Source organism: Nothobranchius furzeri, chromosome 1 (assembly GCF_043380555.1).
Source record: "Nothobranchius furzeri strain GRZ-AD chromosome 1, NfurGRZ-RIMD1, whole genome shotgun sequence".
Classification (NCBI taxonomy): Eukaryota; Metazoa; Chordata; class Actinopteri; order Cyprinodontiformes; family Nothobranchiidae; genus Nothobranchius; species Nothobranchius furzeri.
This window is the reverse complement of record NC_091741.1, coordinates 56,761,902-56,779,739: the sequence shown is the minus strand read 5'-3', so window position 1 is coordinate 56,779,739 and position 17,838 is coordinate 56,761,902. Positions and strand designations below refer to the sequence as shown.

Below are 17,838 nucleotides of genomic sequence, written 5' to 3'. Positions count from 1 at the left end.
CGCATTGGTGGGATTGAGGAGCTCCTCAAAATATTCCTTCCACCGTCCAACTATAGCCTCAGTTGACGTCAGCAGCTCCCCATCCCCACTGTAAACAGTGTGAGCGAGTTGCTGCCTTCCTCTCCTGAGGCGCCGGACAGTTTGCCAGAACCTCTTTGGAGCTGATCGATAGTCTTTCTCCATGGCCTCACCAAACTCCTCCCACGCCCGAGATTTTGCCTCGGCAACTGCCACTGCTGCACCCCGCTTGGCTATCCGGTACCTGTCTGCTGCCTCCGGAGACCCACAGACCAGCCACGCCCTGTAGGCCTCCTTCAGCCTGATGGCTCCCCGAACCTCTGGTGTCCACCAGCGGGTACGGGGGTTGCCACCACGACTGGCAGCGGCCACCTTACGACCACAGTTAGCAACAGCCGCCTCAACAATCGCAGAGTGGAACAAGGCCCACTCGGACTCAATGTCCCCCACTGCTCTCGGGACGTGGTCAAAGCTCTGCCGGAGGTGGGAGTTGAAGACCGTCTTGACAGGTTCTTCTGCCAGGCGTTCCCAGCAGACCCTCACTATGCGTTTGGGTCTGCCAGGTCTACGCGGCATGTTCCCTTGCCATCTGATCCAACTCACCACCAGGTGGTGATCAGTTGACAGCTCCGCCCCTCTCTTCACTCGGGTGTCCAAAACATACGGCCGCAGGTCAGATGATACGACTACAAAATCTATCATCGACCTGTGACCTAGGCTGCCCTGGTACCAAGTGTACCGGTGGGCATCCTTATGTTCGAACATGGTGTTCGTTATGGCCAAACTGCGGCTTGCACAGAAGTCCAATAACAAAACACCGCTCGAGTTCAGATTAGGTGGGCCGTTCCTCCCAATCACACCCCTCCAGGTCAAGCTGTCATTGCCCACGTGAGCATTGAAGTCCCCCAGCAGGACAATGGAGTCCCCTGATGGAGCACTATCTAGCACTCGTCCCAGGGACTCCAAAAAGGGTGGGTACTCTGAACTGATATTTGGCCCATAAGCACAAACAACAGTCAGGACCCGTTCCCCGACCCGAAGGTGCAAGGAAGCTACCCTCTTGTCCCCCGGGGTAAACCCCAACACACAGGCAGAGAGTCTCGGGGCTAACAAAAAGCCAACCCCAGCCCTCCGCCTCTCACCCGGAGCAACTCCAGCAAAGTAGAGTGTCCAAACCCTCTCCAGGTCTCGGGTTCCAGAGCCAATGCAATGTGTCGAGGTGAGTCAGACTATATCTAGCCGGTACCGCTCAACCTCTGCCACAAGCTCCGGCTCCTTCCCCGCCAGCGAGGTGACATTCCATGTCCCAAAAACTAGTTTTCTTGTCCGGGGATTGGACCGCCAAGGCTCCCGCCTTGGTCTGCCACCCGATTCGCATTGCACCGGACCCTTCATGTTCCTCCTGTGGGTGGTGGGTCCACAGTTGGACGAGCCCATGTATCCGGTTCGGGCTGGGCCCGGCCGGGCCCCATGGGCGAAAGCCCGGCCACCAGGCGCTCGCTCACGGGCCCCAACCCCAGGCCTGGCTCCAGGGTGGGACCCCGGTAACCCTCCGGGCCGGGTACTCCGACTCTTCGTTTTAACCGCCATGAAAGATCCTTCGAACCGTTCTTTGTCTCACCCTTCACCTAAGACCAATTTGTCATGGGAGACCCTACCAGGGGCACTAAGTGCCCCAGACAACATAGCTCCTAGGATCATTAGGGCACTCAAACTCCTCCACCACGATAAGGTGACGGTTCATTTAGCTTCATGAAATGCTCATGACAAAACGTCAAGATTTCAGTAAACATGCATGCTAATTCATCATCATGGTAGGAATCCCTCTTGCTAGGCCAAACAAACACATGACCCACTAAAACAACATGCATCTGTATGTGTGATCATGAGTGGAGATACCTCTACGTTGAGTGTCGCAAGCATAAAATATGGTATCCAGCAGATTCTCTTCACCGATGACACTGATTTCTGCCCTATTTCTTCTTTTTTCAGAAGCAACTGATGGTTTTGAAGGGAAAAAAAACAAACAGAAACACAAACAAGGCATGTGATACATTTTCCTTCAGGCACAACAGTAACTTTTCATGACCATAAGATCTCTTGTGTATAAAAGAGACATTAAAGGTCAACCTGACTCATATTTTAATACATTTGAGTGGTCTCAAGTAGGAATGAATGTCTTAAAGTCATTCTCTGGTGAAAAAAGGTCAGATGATCCTGTTCGAGGACGTGGAATTCAGCAGAAGGAGAGAGTTTCTTCACACAACAGGATGTTGAGTCGTATTTCATGAAATTTGGAAATCTCACCTCTGATTGGATAACAGTAACATGTCGATCACTGACTACTTGCTTTGCAATGTTGATGTTTTTATCTCCACACATTACTTGCTAGAGTTGCTAATGCTAATGGTTAGCTACTACTAGCTGAGATGCTCTCTGCTGTTTCCTGGATTCTAAACCAACAAAAGTCTTCTCTGTTGTGAGTCACGATGGGCGAGTCCATGAATGTTAAGTAACGGACATAAATCTTTCAGGCTTCTCTAAACTAAACGTTTTTTCATCTATTTTCTAGAAGAAGCTAATGCAGGAAATGGGGGTAGAAGACCATTTTCACATTCAGCATGGCAAACTCAGTGACTGTTCATTTAAAAAATAATTAGTAAAACTGGTTTCAGAGACTGTCTTTTCTGATTGTTTTCGACATGAAGACAAATGATTATCTAGAAATTTGGAAACAACATTTTGTTTCCAGTTAATCATGGTTGTTGCCTTGAGAGTAGTCATGGTTAGGTGAGCATTCCTGTTTCCAAATAACAAAAAGTGGAAGGAATGCAGGAAACCCAACTTAATGTGCCAATCTCATCAATAAGAATCATGGGAAAAGATAATTATGTCCTTGGATTCGTGATTTATAGAATTAAAAAAAAAACTTAACAGGAAAAAGTGTACATATTTTTGGAAAACTCCAACCCTTGTGTTTGCAAATCTTGGGAGACAGGAAAGTAGCAGCGCAACATCATTTATGGACCTGTAGACCCTTGCACGCAATATAAACCTGAACTGTCCTACTTGGAGCATTAAAATGCCAAAAAATAAATAATAAAAAATAAAAAGAGCTCACAGGATGCATGTCCTCGTCCTCACCCAGTTTCCATATTTATTTACATGAAGGCCACTTATCGGCACCATATGAAAATGCTGCAGCATCACTTGATCACCTTTTGCTTGTCAGAACACCGACTGTGGCAGCATACAGAGGAAATATTTGACAACTGTGAGAGATAACATCCCAAAAGAAGCTGCTGCTGTTTCAGAATGCTCATGTTCAAAAAGCATATTAACATTTAGACAACTGGGTTCTTGCTTTGGCCATACAGTACATCAGTGGTGTCCAGCCCAGGTCTTTGAGGGACACCGTTTTCTTTCCAGAGATCTTAACTTTTTATTTGGCATTTTTCATGTAGATTAACCCCTTTCCATAGAGTTTGGCATCTTGTTTTACGCACTGATGGATGTTTTTGTTTCATAAAGGTGGTTAAACCCTTCAAACAACCCTGAATCATACAAAAAGCTTTAGGGCCTCTTACCTCCATCATCCATGGATAGTCTTTTCACAAGCAGAGCTGGGTGGGGAAGCTCATGCTCGGCTGCAGTGTCCGCAGAGCAGAAGTTGACATTGTAGAAGAAGGAGCTGCTACCAGGAGTAAAAGTACAGGACAAAGACGGGGTCTTTCTGTCACATTTAGATGGTTCTGACTGAGGTTCTTGGGTAACAGCAAAATAAGGGGCACCCTTGGACTGGATGGAGGATGTTGAACAGGATCTTTGCCAGGTGTTAACTTGTCTTAAATCTCTCTTATCAGCTCCTTTTGTTTCTCCTAGAGTGCTTGTGACTGTGTAAGTGACGTTAGCTGGGGTGGGAGGGCTGCATGCTGGAGTGGATAAAGGCACAAAGGGACTCAGGTTGCTCTTCTGGGAAGCTGCAGAGCTCGGCATCCCCATTCCTCCTCTGTCGACGCTCTCCGCTTCGTCTCCGTAGAAGGCTCGTCTCTTCAGGATGCCGTCCAGGTTGGGCCTGAGGCCACACTGAGGACTGTCGTAACTGCTGGAGAAAAGTTTAGGAATCTGGAAAGGGGAATTTGGTTCTCGATCACCACGCCATTGAATGGTCTGAAGTTTGCGGCAGATGCTGTCCACGGGGTTGTGTCGACGCGAAGACTGGGGGCTGTAGTAGTCCATGATCCTGAAGGGCTGGCTTCCTGGCTAGGGGAGAGGCTAAAGTCTGAAATTAATAAAGACACAAACAGAACATGTATTTTTGTTTTTAGCTTGTAAAATATGTTCAAATTAATACTAGTTTTAAAAATAGGGATGTACAAAGTATCGGCATCAAAATCGATATCGGCCAGTGTCAGTAATGTTTTAACATGTCGGTATCAGTCCGACAAGTAAAACCGAGCCAATATTAAGAACCAATATTTTTTCAGTCTTGTTTCCATTTGTGTATCTATTTCAGAAGGTGATGATGTGCAATTGTTTAGTCATGTGACAGTAATCATCTCACAACCGTAAATGTGTATTGTGTATTGTGTGTGTGTGTGTGTGTGTGTGTGTGTGTGTGTGTGTGTGTGTGTGTAACATATTGCAAATTGCACTTTATAAAAATAAAGCAAAACATAAAAAAAGTCAGCTAGCATAATTTTCAGTCTATACAAAATTTGGCGATTTCAGAAGCGTACATGTCAACCTGTAGCTATAAATCTATATCGTATCATCGGCCCCAACAGTGGCAGTAATATTGGACATATCGGTATGGGACCAAATAAATAATATCGGTGCATCCTTAGTTAAAAATCACAGCAAACAAGGCAAAAATTTATAAAAGCTGGTTGTTGTATTACTAGGTCACTCCATGGTGCTAAAATAAAGAGCAAACATAACTTCAGCATTTTCTGTGTGTCTGGGACTATTTTCAAAATTATGTGATGCAGATTTTTTACAATTTCAGACAACACATTTAAATTAATGCCAATATAAAATAAGAGAGAGAGCCTAGAAGCCAAAAGGTAATGTAAATTAAATAGGGTCAAAACAGGAATCCAAACAGTCCTAATTGGACAAAAATAAAAGAGAAGAAACCTTTTTTCAAAAGTGGGAAAATGTGTTAAAAGTGAACAAGATCAGGCGCTAATATTTAGTTTTAGGCAGCAACAGGCGTGCAACCAGATAATGAATGAATCAGCTCGGGCTAGGCAAATTTATTTTAAATTAATGACTCTAGAAACGACACTATAATCCTTAAAAGCACAAAGAAAACACGGACTTATTTTCAAAAACAAAAAATATGATCTAATTTGATCATATTTTTATTTTTTTCATTCACTCGAGTCTAAACACAACATAAAGACAAATGTTAATATCTGATATTAATTGAATACTCGCACAAACACACACGTTCGGTATGGCTACTCGCAAAAATTCCCTTGTTTTCGGGTCAGAAAGAATCAGATATTACCTTTTTGAGAGCAAAATATCAACGACGAAATGTTTGGTCAGGTGTCGGCTGGTGTGGACACGTGCTCAGGTGTGTGGGGGCTCGAGCCAGGCTGGGCTCATTAAAACTTAATTATGGGTTAACACCGCCCCTCAGCGGCCGGAGTGTGACTCGACACCCTCCAGATTCAGATTTTTTTTTCAGATTTCAGATTTATTGGCCAAGTAAAATTACATTTACAAGGACTTTGTCTTCGGTATATGTTCGCTCTCTAAAACATACAACAACCACAATAAATGAGAATAAAAATACCTAAAAACACATAAGAACATGTATACCACACAATTTTCCATTTTCTATCATTTTCCACACAAACTGGTGGAAAATGTACAACTTTGCTAACACCCAGTATTAAACTTTGTGGCAGGCAGGTCAGGTTATAATTGCACACTCTCAGAAAATAATCAAATATTGTGTTATAGTAAAAACCTTAGAAAAATAAATTAAAATAGAGTTTTTAAATATACATTTGTGGAACTTGTGTACTTGTTTCCATGCTAGTCCTGTGTGCGGAGTGATGATGTCAGGTCTTTTGTCACCCAAGATATTTTATAGCTAGAATTTTAATGTGCATAATTAACAACATTGCATCAAAATGTTTCAGCAGAGCAAGGCCCACTTGGCGTTAGACACACAACAAAATATCTAATTCACTGCAAGTGCACAATAAGTGTAAATGAAAACCACTTGTGTATTTTTTTCTGAATAAACAGATTACCTGTGGAGCTAAATAATGAATGACTTTATTATTACTGCCAGTGCTCAAGTATTATTGCATCTTTACTTCTATTCTGTGTAATTCTTCAACATTTTTGTCAATTTTCACATTTAGAAACAAACAAACTAACTAACTATATCAAAAAGTGTGGTTCATTTGGGATGGTGTATCATAACGTTTAGTATTGGTGGTACATGTTATGCTTTAGATAAATCTAGACAAAGCCAGTCAGGGCCATACATTCATTCATCTTCCAGAAACTACCTGCATAATATTGTCACACCAGGCTGGAAATGATCGTGCACCCGCAGGAATCCCAGTATGCACCAGTGAAGGGTCTAACTGGTCTGAGGATTTCATCCTGATAATTAACAACAGTCAGGATGTCATCCTGCAAAGGTCTGCATACATCTCTGTGGAAATGCCATCCCAGACTAACACTCATCCACCACTAAACCAGTCATGCTGAACCACGCTGCAGGCATCTTAACACTCACCAGGACGTCTACAGACCTTTTCATGCCCATCACAAGAGCTCAGAGTGAACCTGCTCTCATCTGTCCCAGTGCTGGACCTGCCAAGTCTCGTGTTTTCTGGCAAACTCCAGTTGAGCTCCACAGTGCTGGACAGAAAGCGCATTGCCCACATTTGGTAGTTGGTCCCTCAGGCCACCTTCAAGAAGTCTGTTTCTAGTGGTTTAATTAGAGATTTTCACACCAGTGGCCTGCTTGAGGTTTTACTGTAGGACTTGGAGAGCACTTATTATGTTCTTCCTTACATAAAGGAGCAGATACTGGTCCTTCTGATAGCCACCACTTTGTTTCTCCTTACAGCATCACCAAAACTGCTGATGCGATAAACAACACCCTCTCACCAGATGTTTAACTGACTTTATACTCATATTTAAAAACCTTTATTTCATTTTTTATCATTGTTTTTAACAAACGGGGAATAATAAAGAGTATATAAATGACCTCTCAACTGTGAACAGGTGCTCTCTGTGTTTTAGTGTTTAAATCTCTTGTTGGAACATGATCAGTACAAAAGCTGTTTTTTAAGCTGTCAGTCTTCCCAACAGCAGCTGGCCAGACTAAACTACAGCATGGTTGTACTGACCCTGCCTGTAAGCCTCGTACGCATAAGGTTAACAGCTGTGGATGGTTTGTGGTTACCACGGTGACCCCAACAAGCATCTGCTGGTGACTGTGATGACTGTACTGAGCCACTGGCAGCAGCTTTACTGCTTTTTTTACATCTTGAATTTTTTCACAGTTTAAACATGAACATGTTGGGTTTGTTTTTGATCATTTTATTACTGAGATGTATTTTGAGGAAGTAGCTACACTGGCACTCTGCAAAGTTTCTTCTGATTCTTCAGAGCTGTGGTGGCCTCATGGATGAGGCCATCGGCTGGCACGCTGTTGCCAGCCACTTAACGTAATTAAAAGACGAAGTTTCTCTCTTACTAATTAGAATATCTACTAAGAAATCACAATGTAGACACTACTTGGTGTGTGTGTGTGTGTGTTTGTCTGCTGTGACTTCTCCATCCCCAGTGAGTCATGGTGGATGGCTGATTACACTGAGCCAGGATCCTCTGGAGGCTTCTTCCTGTTAAAAGGGAGTTTTCCTCTCCACCGTTGCTAAATGCTTGCTTACTATGAGGATTGCAGTAAATTTGATGCAGTTAGCTGGGTTCCTTATATAGGAAACTTTTTCCTGATTGTATTGGAATGTTTACTTTGTTAAGTGCCTTGAGACGACTCTCGACATGATTTGGCGCTATATAAATAAAACTGAATTGATCTGAATTCACTAAATGTGTTTTATTTCTTGTTTGTTGTAATTGTTTTTGAGAAAAGATGCATCTTTCCACCTCTAACATGACCGATAACAGAAGCCAAAATTACATAAATGAAAAACCTTAATTTAAAAGTCTTTTAACTTTCTGGTCACTTACTCGTAGCTTCATTTGTAGCATCATGGTGACTCCTTGGCTTCTTAACACTCAAACCCTCCCTTATTGGTCCACAAAGAAGAGCTTCCAGTTGTCCTCATGCCACGCAGAGAGCAGAGTTGAAATGTCCAGAACGCCAGGTGAGTACAGATGAAAAACCAATCCAAAGAAATGGTAGAACTCGATGCTTTCCCCTTAGCCTTTTGAGGTTTTACCTCAACGCCAGTTGTATTGTTTTCATTCTGGTACCTTTTGGGGGGAAGAGGAATGGAGGATGAAGGGGTTGTCCAGTTTCTTACTCGTCCTCCTTCTGCTCTTGTGCAGCCTGCTCAGCAGAATCCACTTTCCCAGCTCACGTTAAGTAGCTGCAGCTTTGCTTGTTTTCTGACCCTGGGCGTCTGAGCGGGAGACAGAAGGCTCAGGTGGAGATTAAAGTGGACACGTGGACACACACACACATCCACACTGACGAGGAGAGCTCCGTCTTTTGCTCCCGTTGACATTACTGTTTCAAATCGGTCTTTTTCTCCTCTCACTCACAAATTTAGGCTCAAAGCCACATAATCTGAGACCATGACTGACTGTAATGTGAGCAAACTAAGAGGTTAGTGTGAACATGTTATTGCTCCATCCCTCTTTCGTGCTGGGCAGATATGGCTGTGTTTCTCAGAACAAGCCCAATCACTTGGGATAATTGGGTTTGTACATTTGTTAATAACATGAAAATAAGAATGAGCTTAAATGAACAGAAAACACATTGCTACACTGATTTCTTGCAGGTAACATTTTGTTCTGTAATCCGGGATTAAGGCGTGAGCAACCGTCTGCCCCAGGAGGGAGGGGATGAAGGGACGACCTAATCCCAACTGACTGCTGGCTGGGCGTGTCTGTTTCAGAGAGCGTTTAAATGACTGAGTCTTGGAAAACTGCTGGGAAGGAAAACATTCTTAAAGTAATAAAAGTTGTGGATTCCAGGAAGTGTCAGTGTGGGTACAGAGAGTGCCGGGAAGGGACCACGGCAGGAAATACAAAAGAAAATGAAAACAATTCATACAAATGTGAACAGTTTTTAATGGATGGATGAATATGACTCATTTGTCAGTAGATCCAACATTTTTAATCTGAACACAAGTCTGCCTTTTCACCACTGGATGGCATCATTTTTCCAGGTGTCAGAGGATCCTGGATCCATGTAGAAAATGAGCAGCAGAAATAAGAACTGAGAGGAAAAAGTAAACATTTTGATGTTTGAGAACTCAAATAAATTCTGTCAAAAATCCATCCTTTATCGTCCGTATATCCAGAGCGTGTTGTGGGGCCAGCAGTCTAAGCAGGGAGGTCCAAAATTCCCTTTCCCTAGTCACTGGGGTGTTCCCTGGCCAGTCGAGAGACATAGTGCCCCCAGCATGTCCTTGGTCTTCCTTTAGGTCTCCTCCTGGTTGGACGTGCCCCGAAAACCTCACCAGAAAAGCCAGGAGGCATAGAAACAAAAATCATGATTCTGAAATGCGTGATGTTCTTTATAAACGGTGAGTTTATAGGCACAGAGCGTTAGTTTCATTTAGACCCGTTGTGTCACGGGTTGGTTCAGGAGGAAGTGAGGACCCAAGGTGCAGAGAACCAGACAAACGAGGCAGAGGTGGAAGATGGAATAAAATCCTTTATTTAGGGATAATCCAAAAGGCAGGGAGCCAAAAACCAAAAATCCAAATGACTAAATCAGCGATCCAAAAACACTAGAAGCTAGAGACACTAGAAGCACTGGAAACACTAGAGGCTAGGAACATGAACGAGACGAGACTGAGGCCTAGTCCACACGTAGCCGGAGCTTTTTAAAAATGAATATCCGCCCCTCCAAAAACTTGCATCCACACCACCGCGTTTTAAAACAAAACTCTGTCCACACGTACCTGGATAAATACGTTGTTAAAGAGCATGTAACGTCTAAATTAACTTTTTTTTTGCTGATGAACTGTATAAATGAGTGTCTAATAGTGTTTTAAATGTGTGTATTCATTATTTTAGCATTTTGGTGCATTTTTAAAAAAAATTAAAAATTCTGCCTAAATACCACAGTATAGCGCCACCTTCAGCTTAAAACATAGAATTTGACTCATTTTGAATAAATTTTAGCCAATGGCTAAAGAGTAAGATACTACGTAAACCAGTAGATTACTACGTAGCAGCTCTGTGTCAAAGTTATAAAAGCAACGAGCGTCTCGGCCACGCCTTGTGGCGAGTTGGGAGTTGGATTTGCAAGCGAGTGTAGGAGGTTAGCCGTAGTTCAGCATTAGCATATAGCATTAGCATATCCTAGTCTTTAGCGTAGCCTTTAGTGTTATACATACTTATTTAGTGTTAGTTTGGCTGTTGGATATTGTAGTTTAGTTAGTGTTTGGCTGTTAGTGTTATTAGGAAAGTAGTTCAGGTTTAGTGCTCCATATCGTGTTAGTATGCTGTGAGAAGGTGTAGTGTAGTATGGTTGCGGTGGCTCTGTGGGGTTGTACTCCTTTCCGCTGGACTTAGAAATTAAGAGCCAGTGATTGCGCGCAATCGGTGTCTGGAAAACATTCAGCTCCCGCCTGGTGCTGTAGTTTGCAACCAGCATTTTACCCGCGATTCTGCACATCTCCGTTTGAAGAGGAAGGCAATGCCCACCGTGGCTCTTCCGCGATTTAGATGCAGCCCACCGATTCTGCTCCCCCACCATGGCGGGCTCCAGTCTGAGGTGAGTAAGCTAAATAAAAGTTAACATCTTCTAAAGACAATTTCTTACCTAAATGCAGTTTGCGAGATATGGTTCACTCCATTTAGCTAATATCAGTCTGCACTGCCTTCGGGCAGATTTGTCAAGCTCACAAAATGTGGAACGGGATGTAAGGTTAGAATCAGCGGCGAATCGGAACATATCTCGAAGCCCTGGCCAACAAAACGGTCCACATGACTGCCAGGCTCAGAGAAAATTTGGTTTTTTTTGTGTCAATCGGTAATTCTGCAACAGTGACTCTAACTAACGCAGCACAAGTTGACAGACAGCATTAGAGCGTGAAATCCAGCACAGTGTGACCCGGTTCCATGAGGAATTCTGTTCAGGAGGTCGCATTTCAGGCTCTCCACATCATATGCGACTGACTTTTACGTTATAATAACATCACACACTAGGAATGTTATAAAGCGCCTATATAGGACAGTTTCTTTTGTATATTATCTGACTTTATAAACATCACTGTGCTTCTATTTTTTTTTTCAGGCTAAATCTGCCCAAGACACTGGCTGTCAGACTGATTTAGTAATCTGCAAGAATGCACTTGTCCAGGCTGACGTGGTGTTACCCGTAGCAAAGGTGAATTATTTTTAATAATCTTCTATGTAAACATTTTATTACCTTCTAGTTTTAATTTGTTTTACAGATTGTTACACGTGATTTTATGCTCTTTTAAACATTTATAAATGTGCTGCTTCTTTGTTTTTTTTATAGAGCTCACAGCCTCAGTGTGTCTTGTGACACAGGGACCATGACGGAAATTCATCTTCCAGAAAGTCCCAGAGCAGCATCCACACCCCTGAAAAGACCACAATGTGAGGTGTCTGCTGTTGATTCCAGCTTCCACCTCAGTGACAGTGCAAGCTCAGTGAATTGTTCAAGGTAAAAAAAATTAAAATATTTCTGAATTTTTAAGATATTAACAATTAAATAAGTATGTGATTACATCATGACATCATGAAGGAGGCTACTGATTCTGGCCCTGTGACACTTGGTAGTGACGTGTGAGCTGATTCACCTGGTAAATAACTTTTAAATTAAATATTTTGTTTTTGCTATCAAAAGTAAATTAACTAATAACCTGCATTATTGCAGGACACTCAGCAAAATATAGACTCTACACCATGAAGCAGGAACACATAAGAACACATAAGGTGAGCAACACCACAGATTATTGTTATTACTGTACACTGTCCTGGATTTGTTTTCTTTCTGCATCTCATCATTAGCCTGGCTGATCACCTGATAACTCCTGTCATCTGGTTATGACAGCATGAGGATGTCCTCACACACCTGTAACCTATCAGCTCATCTGGCAGAATAGAGAGAGAAGAGACAACACCACATCTCCTGTTCCTGGAAAGCCTTCAGCCATCCTTCGATGACTGAGAACCTACATCAGCTCTGTCTCCTGTCTGCCTACAGTTATTATAATAAATATTGTGTTTGACAAGTTTGTGCTGTCAAATATCTCATTTTGATTCCAGTTTTGATATTTTAATGGATATTTATAAATTACATTAATTGAATTATCACATTGCATGTTTAACTAGCTCTATTGTGATGAATTAAAACTAGCACCTCATTGTTAAAAGCTCGTTTTAATTTCAAGCATGTTTAAGTATTTATGGACATGAACAAAAACAGGAAATATATAAATTGAGATTTATTTAAATAATATAACAAATAAGGGGGAAAGAGTCATTGAAAGGCACATTCTTCTGGAAGCTCCTGATCCTGATGACACCAGCAGAGGAGACCACCTGCAGACACCAGAGGATCACCTGCAACCAAGAGCAGCTAGTATCAGTAAATAAATAATGAAAACAGGGCAGTTTTAGTGAGCTGAACACATTACAGAATAATTTTCTCATGGGATATTTTCATAACTTTATGCAGCAGACTGTAACTTGAGTCCAGAGCTCCTGGAGAGCTGCTATCCAGCACGTTTCAGTGGATTTTCCTGTTTTAACAGGTTAGATTAGCTGTTAAGCAGCCCAGCTATTTGTTGCTGATTAAAACCAGGTGTGTTGAAGCAGATAAATCTCTAAAACATGCTGAATACTAGCTTTTTAGGGCCATGGGGCCAAACCCTGCAGCTAATCCAATGCTATGGCTAACGGCTATTTACCATTCAGAGCTGGTTCTGTTGGGTCGGTTCCGCTAGTGTCAGGCAACTCACAAGCTCAAAACAATAAGGCTCAGGTCCGCTTGTCTCCTCCAAATAGACTTGGTCCCTTTCTTCTCGAGTGTCTGGGTAAGGAGGGGGAGAAACGTCCTCCACTTCTAATAACTGCTCAGAGTGAAGGGAGCTAGCATCTTCTAGTTAGCCATCGTCTTCGTCACTGCCGCGGCTCTGCCCTCTCGGTCCTCCAGGCAACGCCTACGAATGTTGCAGTTTTTAAAATTGATACGTGGGTGGAGAAGGACTCCGAGGCACACTTTACCTGCTCTTTAAGGACATGCCAGACCTGTAGGCGGCAGTACTTCCCCCGTTCTTAACATCGTCCATCGTCTGTGGTCTTCCACAATTAGCAGTAATTCCGCTTGCAAAAACAAACAAGCAAAAAGCGCTTGGACAATTGATGGATCGGGTAGTGACAGAGCACAGCTCTGAGGGCTTCCATGATGCCGGCTAGTGTAAACACAGGTAGCACACGTGATGTCAGCATTTTTTTGTTGCGGAAAGTGACGTTGCGGACCTTAAAACTCTGGTTTTGTCTGTCCACACGCAGACACCCAAAACGGAGAAAACGCAGATCTTCACTTTGGCCGGAGTTTTTAAAAAGATCCGTTTTCGTGTGAAAAAACTCCGTTTTTGTGTGGATGACAGGCCAAAACATAGAAAAATATCTACGTTTTGGCAGATCCCCGGCTACGTGTAGGCAGGGCCTTAGTTAATTGATTTCACCAGTCCTCCCTCTAGACCTCACTCCTCACACCTGTCACCTGTTCCCCTGATTGCTAAACTCTGTCTTGTCCCTCAGAAGAAAAATACGGTAAGATTAGCAGCAACAACCCAGCTCCCTGTTTGTCATGTTTATAGGAAGATGTTTTACCCAAGACATGAAAGAATCACACTACGGAGACGGGGTAAGTAAAAATAATATAATAATTTTTATTAAGAATGGTGAGTAAACTAAGGGTGCTGCTCCAAACGGGAACAGGAGGAACCGGAATCTAAAAACAAGAAGCAGACAGATATTAGATAAACCCGGAACCAGAGAACCAAGAACATGATTTGTTTTTGGAAGTTATTCTTACGGTTGATGACCAGGACTGGTGAGGATGGGCTGGGTCTTTGGGACCAGGTGGGAACAGATGAATGGCAGGAGCACAGATCCAGGACAAGACTGGGAAGCAGGTTGGGAGGCAGACTGTAAGGCTGGCTGAGAGGCAGGCTCAAAGGCTGGCAGTGAGGCAGGCTGTGAAGCAGGCTCGAAGGCTGGCACTGAGGCAGGCTGTGAGGCAGGCAGGACGACAGGCGGACGGTGGAGAGCGGAGGCCAGGGGATCTTGAGCGACGTGACGTTGATAGACAACTCCAGGCGAGATTGAGAGGGCATCGGGCTTGATGTTCTTAGAACCAGGTCTGAAAGAGGTAGTAAAGTTGAATCGGGAGAAAAACAACGACCAACAGGACTGACGAGGGTTTAGTCTCTTAGCCTCCTTAAAATATGCTAGATTCTTGTGATCAGTCCATATTACTATTGGATGTTCTGCACCCTCCAGCCAGTGGCGCCACTCCTCTAATGCCATCTTGATGGCCAGTAGTTCCCGGTCTCCCACATCGTAATTCTGTTCCGCAGATGAAAGACGACGGGAGAAGAAGGCGCAGGGATGGAGGCAGTGATCTGTGGGAGAAACTTGGGAGAGAACAGCGTCCACCCTGGTGTCACAGGCATCAACCTCCAGGGTGAACTGTAACGAAGTGTCTGGGCGTGTGAGAATGGATGCTTGAGTGAAGCTGGTCTTGAGCGCATTGGATGCCTGGTTGGCCTCTGGGGACCACAGGAACGGTACTTTGACCTAGGTGAGTTGAGTGAGGGGCGTGGCTATTCGACTGTAGTTTCTGATGAAACTTCGTGTTGAGAAGCAACATGTCTTCTTTAAACCAAACACTTCGATAAACGTTTGCAAAACCCCAAAATCGTTGTAGCTGCTTATGTATAGCTGGAGTTGGCCATGTCCAAACTGCTTCGATCTTGTCTGGGTCTGTTTTCAGCCAACCGCTCTCCAGAACAAAACCCAGAAACTTGACAGAGGAGGCATGAAACTCACATTTTTCGGCTTTGACATATAGGCAGTTTTCGAGAAGTCGTTGAAGCACAGCTCAGACATGTTGACGGTGTTCAGTGAGTGATCTGTAAAAAATCAGAATATCGTCCAGGTAGACAGTGACAAATCTGTTGATGTAATCACCCAAGACAGAGTTCACCAGCGATTGGAAGACTGCGGGGCCATTAGTGAGTCCAAATGGCATGACCAGATATTCGTAATGTCCCAGAGGGGTCTTGAAGGCCGTCTTCCATTTATCCCCTTCCCGGACTCTCACGAAGTGGTAAGCATTGCACAGGTCCAGCTTGATAAAAATAGAGGCATCGTTAACAGGGTCGAAAGTTGACGAAAGCAGTGGTAAAGGGTACTTGTTTTTGATTGTGATCTGGTTCAGTCCTCGGTAGTTAATGCAGGGACGCAGGGATCCATCCTTCTTAGACACGAAAAAAAATTGCATCCAGGGGAGACATGGAAGGCCTTATAATACCTGCAGACAAGGACTCAGAAATATATTTAGCCATGCTTTCCTGTTCAGGCTTGGATAAATTGTATAGACAGCTTGAAGGCAAAACGGCATCAGGAATTAGATCAATACCACAATCATAGGGTCAGTGAGGAGGCAATGAGGACGGACGGTCTTTACTAAAAACCTGCTGAAGGTCATGGTTCTCTGAAGGGACTCCAGTCAAATCGGGTGGCTCTTGCGTCTGACTCCTGGGTTCTCTGATGGGAAGGGGAGCTGAGAGGAGGCAGTGGGACAAACAAAACGGGCTCCAGGCAGCGACCAACCCCATCCTCCAGTCGATGTGGGGATTATGAGTGACCAGCCATTCATGACCTAGGACTACTGGGGACTGTGGAGAAGGGAACACGAAAAAATACCGTACCTCATGGTGATTTCCAGAAACCAATAGATTAACCGGAACTGTACGATGGGTTATGGTGGGAAGAGAACTCCCATCTGGTGAAGAGGCCTTTATGGGTGAAGAGAGGGGAACAGTGGGGATGTTGAGCTGCTGCACCACTGTTTGGTCCAAAATGTTCCTCTCACAACCAGAGTGCAACAAGGCATCCAAAGAAAAAGTCTTTTGGTTGTAGGTGATTGAACAAGTTAGCGCGCACCGGGAATTGGGGTTACTTGCATTTCCACCCACCAGTAATCCCGGTTCTACAGGTGGGGAGCGGCTTTTGACCGAACCGGACAAGTCGGGACAAAGTGGCCAGACTGACCACAATACAAGCAAAGGCTGGAGGAGCGTTGTCTCTGCTTCTCTTCAGGAGTCAATTGCGCCCTTCATATTTGCATTGGTTCATCTGGTCCTGTAGGAAGGGAGGTTGGTTGTGGTGTTTAGTGGGCACGTTGATGTGGAACAGTAACCGGCGGGGACCTGAACAAGTTGGTCTTTTGTCTTTCCTTAAGATGCTTCTCAATATTGTTAGCTAAGGTAATGAGGGCCTCAAGGTTCTTGGGTTCCAGGCAATAATCTAGCTGATCTTTGATACTTTCAGTTAAGGCCTGAGAGAAGGCGGATTTGAGGGAGGCCTCATCAAGAGTGGAAACCGAAGCAAGGGTTCGAAACTCGATGGCAAATTCTGTGACAGATTGTTTTCCCTGCTGTAGATTCCAAATACGCTTAGCCAAATCTGCAGGGGATTCAGCGTGGTCAAAAAGCTGCTTAAACTCGGTTAAAAAGGCTGAGAGAGGGCCACGATGGAAGCTAGCCTGATGGCTCTTAGCCTCAGCCCATTGCAAGGCCTTACCCCAGAGCAAACCAACTATAAACTAAATCTTTACCATGTCATTAATAAAAGTCTCAGGAGATTGTTCAAACAATAACTGGCAAAGTAATAGGAAACAACAACATTTACCTGGTTCGCAGGAAAATGTGTCAGGTTGTGGCGATTTGGAGACCCGGAAGCCGACCCCAAGCTGTGGAACTGGAAGAAATGACTGGGACGGAGCTGTGGAAGTAGCGGTAGACGGAGGTGTAGCTTTAAGTGCATCGTTTATCTGGCGAAGTGCGGTGTCAAGCTGGAATAAACGTTGATTGGTAGAGGACAACTGATCAAGCACGGTCTGAATGGACATCTCGTGTTTTGCTAGGGTATTGGCGTTGGCAGATGGAAGTGATTTTTCCATGGGGATGGACTTTTGGCTGGCTGATTCTGTCATGTTTATGGGAAGATGTTTTACCCAAGACATGAAAGAATCACACTACAGAGACGGGGTAAGTAAAAATAATGTAATAATTTTTATTAAGAATGGTGAGTAAACTAAGGGTGCTGCTCCAAACGGGAACAGGAGGAACCGGAATCTAAAAATGAGAAGCAGACAGATATAAGATAAACCCGGAACCAGAGAACCAAGAATATGATTTGTTTTTGGAAGTTATTCTTATGGTTGATGACCAGGACTGGTGAGGATGGGCTGGGTCTTTGGGACCAGGTGGGAACGGACGAATGGCAGGAGTTCAGATCCAGGACAAGACTGGAAGCAGGTTGGGAGGCAGACTGTGAGGCTGGCTGAGAGGCAGGCTCAAAGGCTGGCAG

At 44.0% G+C, this 17,838-nt stretch overlaps 1 protein-coding gene across 12 annotated transcripts in view; it reads right to left on the bottom strand.

Annotated features, from left to right (window-relative positions):
- Positions 1-8,267, bottom strand: part of lrmp (lymphoid-restricted membrane protein) — a 49,055-nt gene extending 40,788 nt beyond the window's left edge. For 11 of the 12 annotated variants that reach the window (XM_015956254.3, XM_015956290.3, XM_015956299.3 and 8 more), the window contains exons 1-3: positions 5,534-5,641; positions 3,606-4,300; positions 1,918-2,016 (exon numbers count right to left, since the gene is read on the bottom strand). In XM_015956254.3, coding sequence (XP_015811740.3) covers positions 1,918-2,016; positions 3,606-4,257 — 751 coding nt within the window. In that variant the 5' untranslated portion in view covers positions 4,258-4,300; positions 5,534-5,641. Of the gene's footprint in view, positions 1-1,917; positions 2,017-3,605; positions 4,301-5,533; positions 5,642-8,250 lie in introns of those variants that run through there. The other variant, XM_070554414.1, reaches the window with a different exon arrangement.
- Between the last annotated feature and the right edge of the window lie 9,571 nt (positions 8,268-17,838).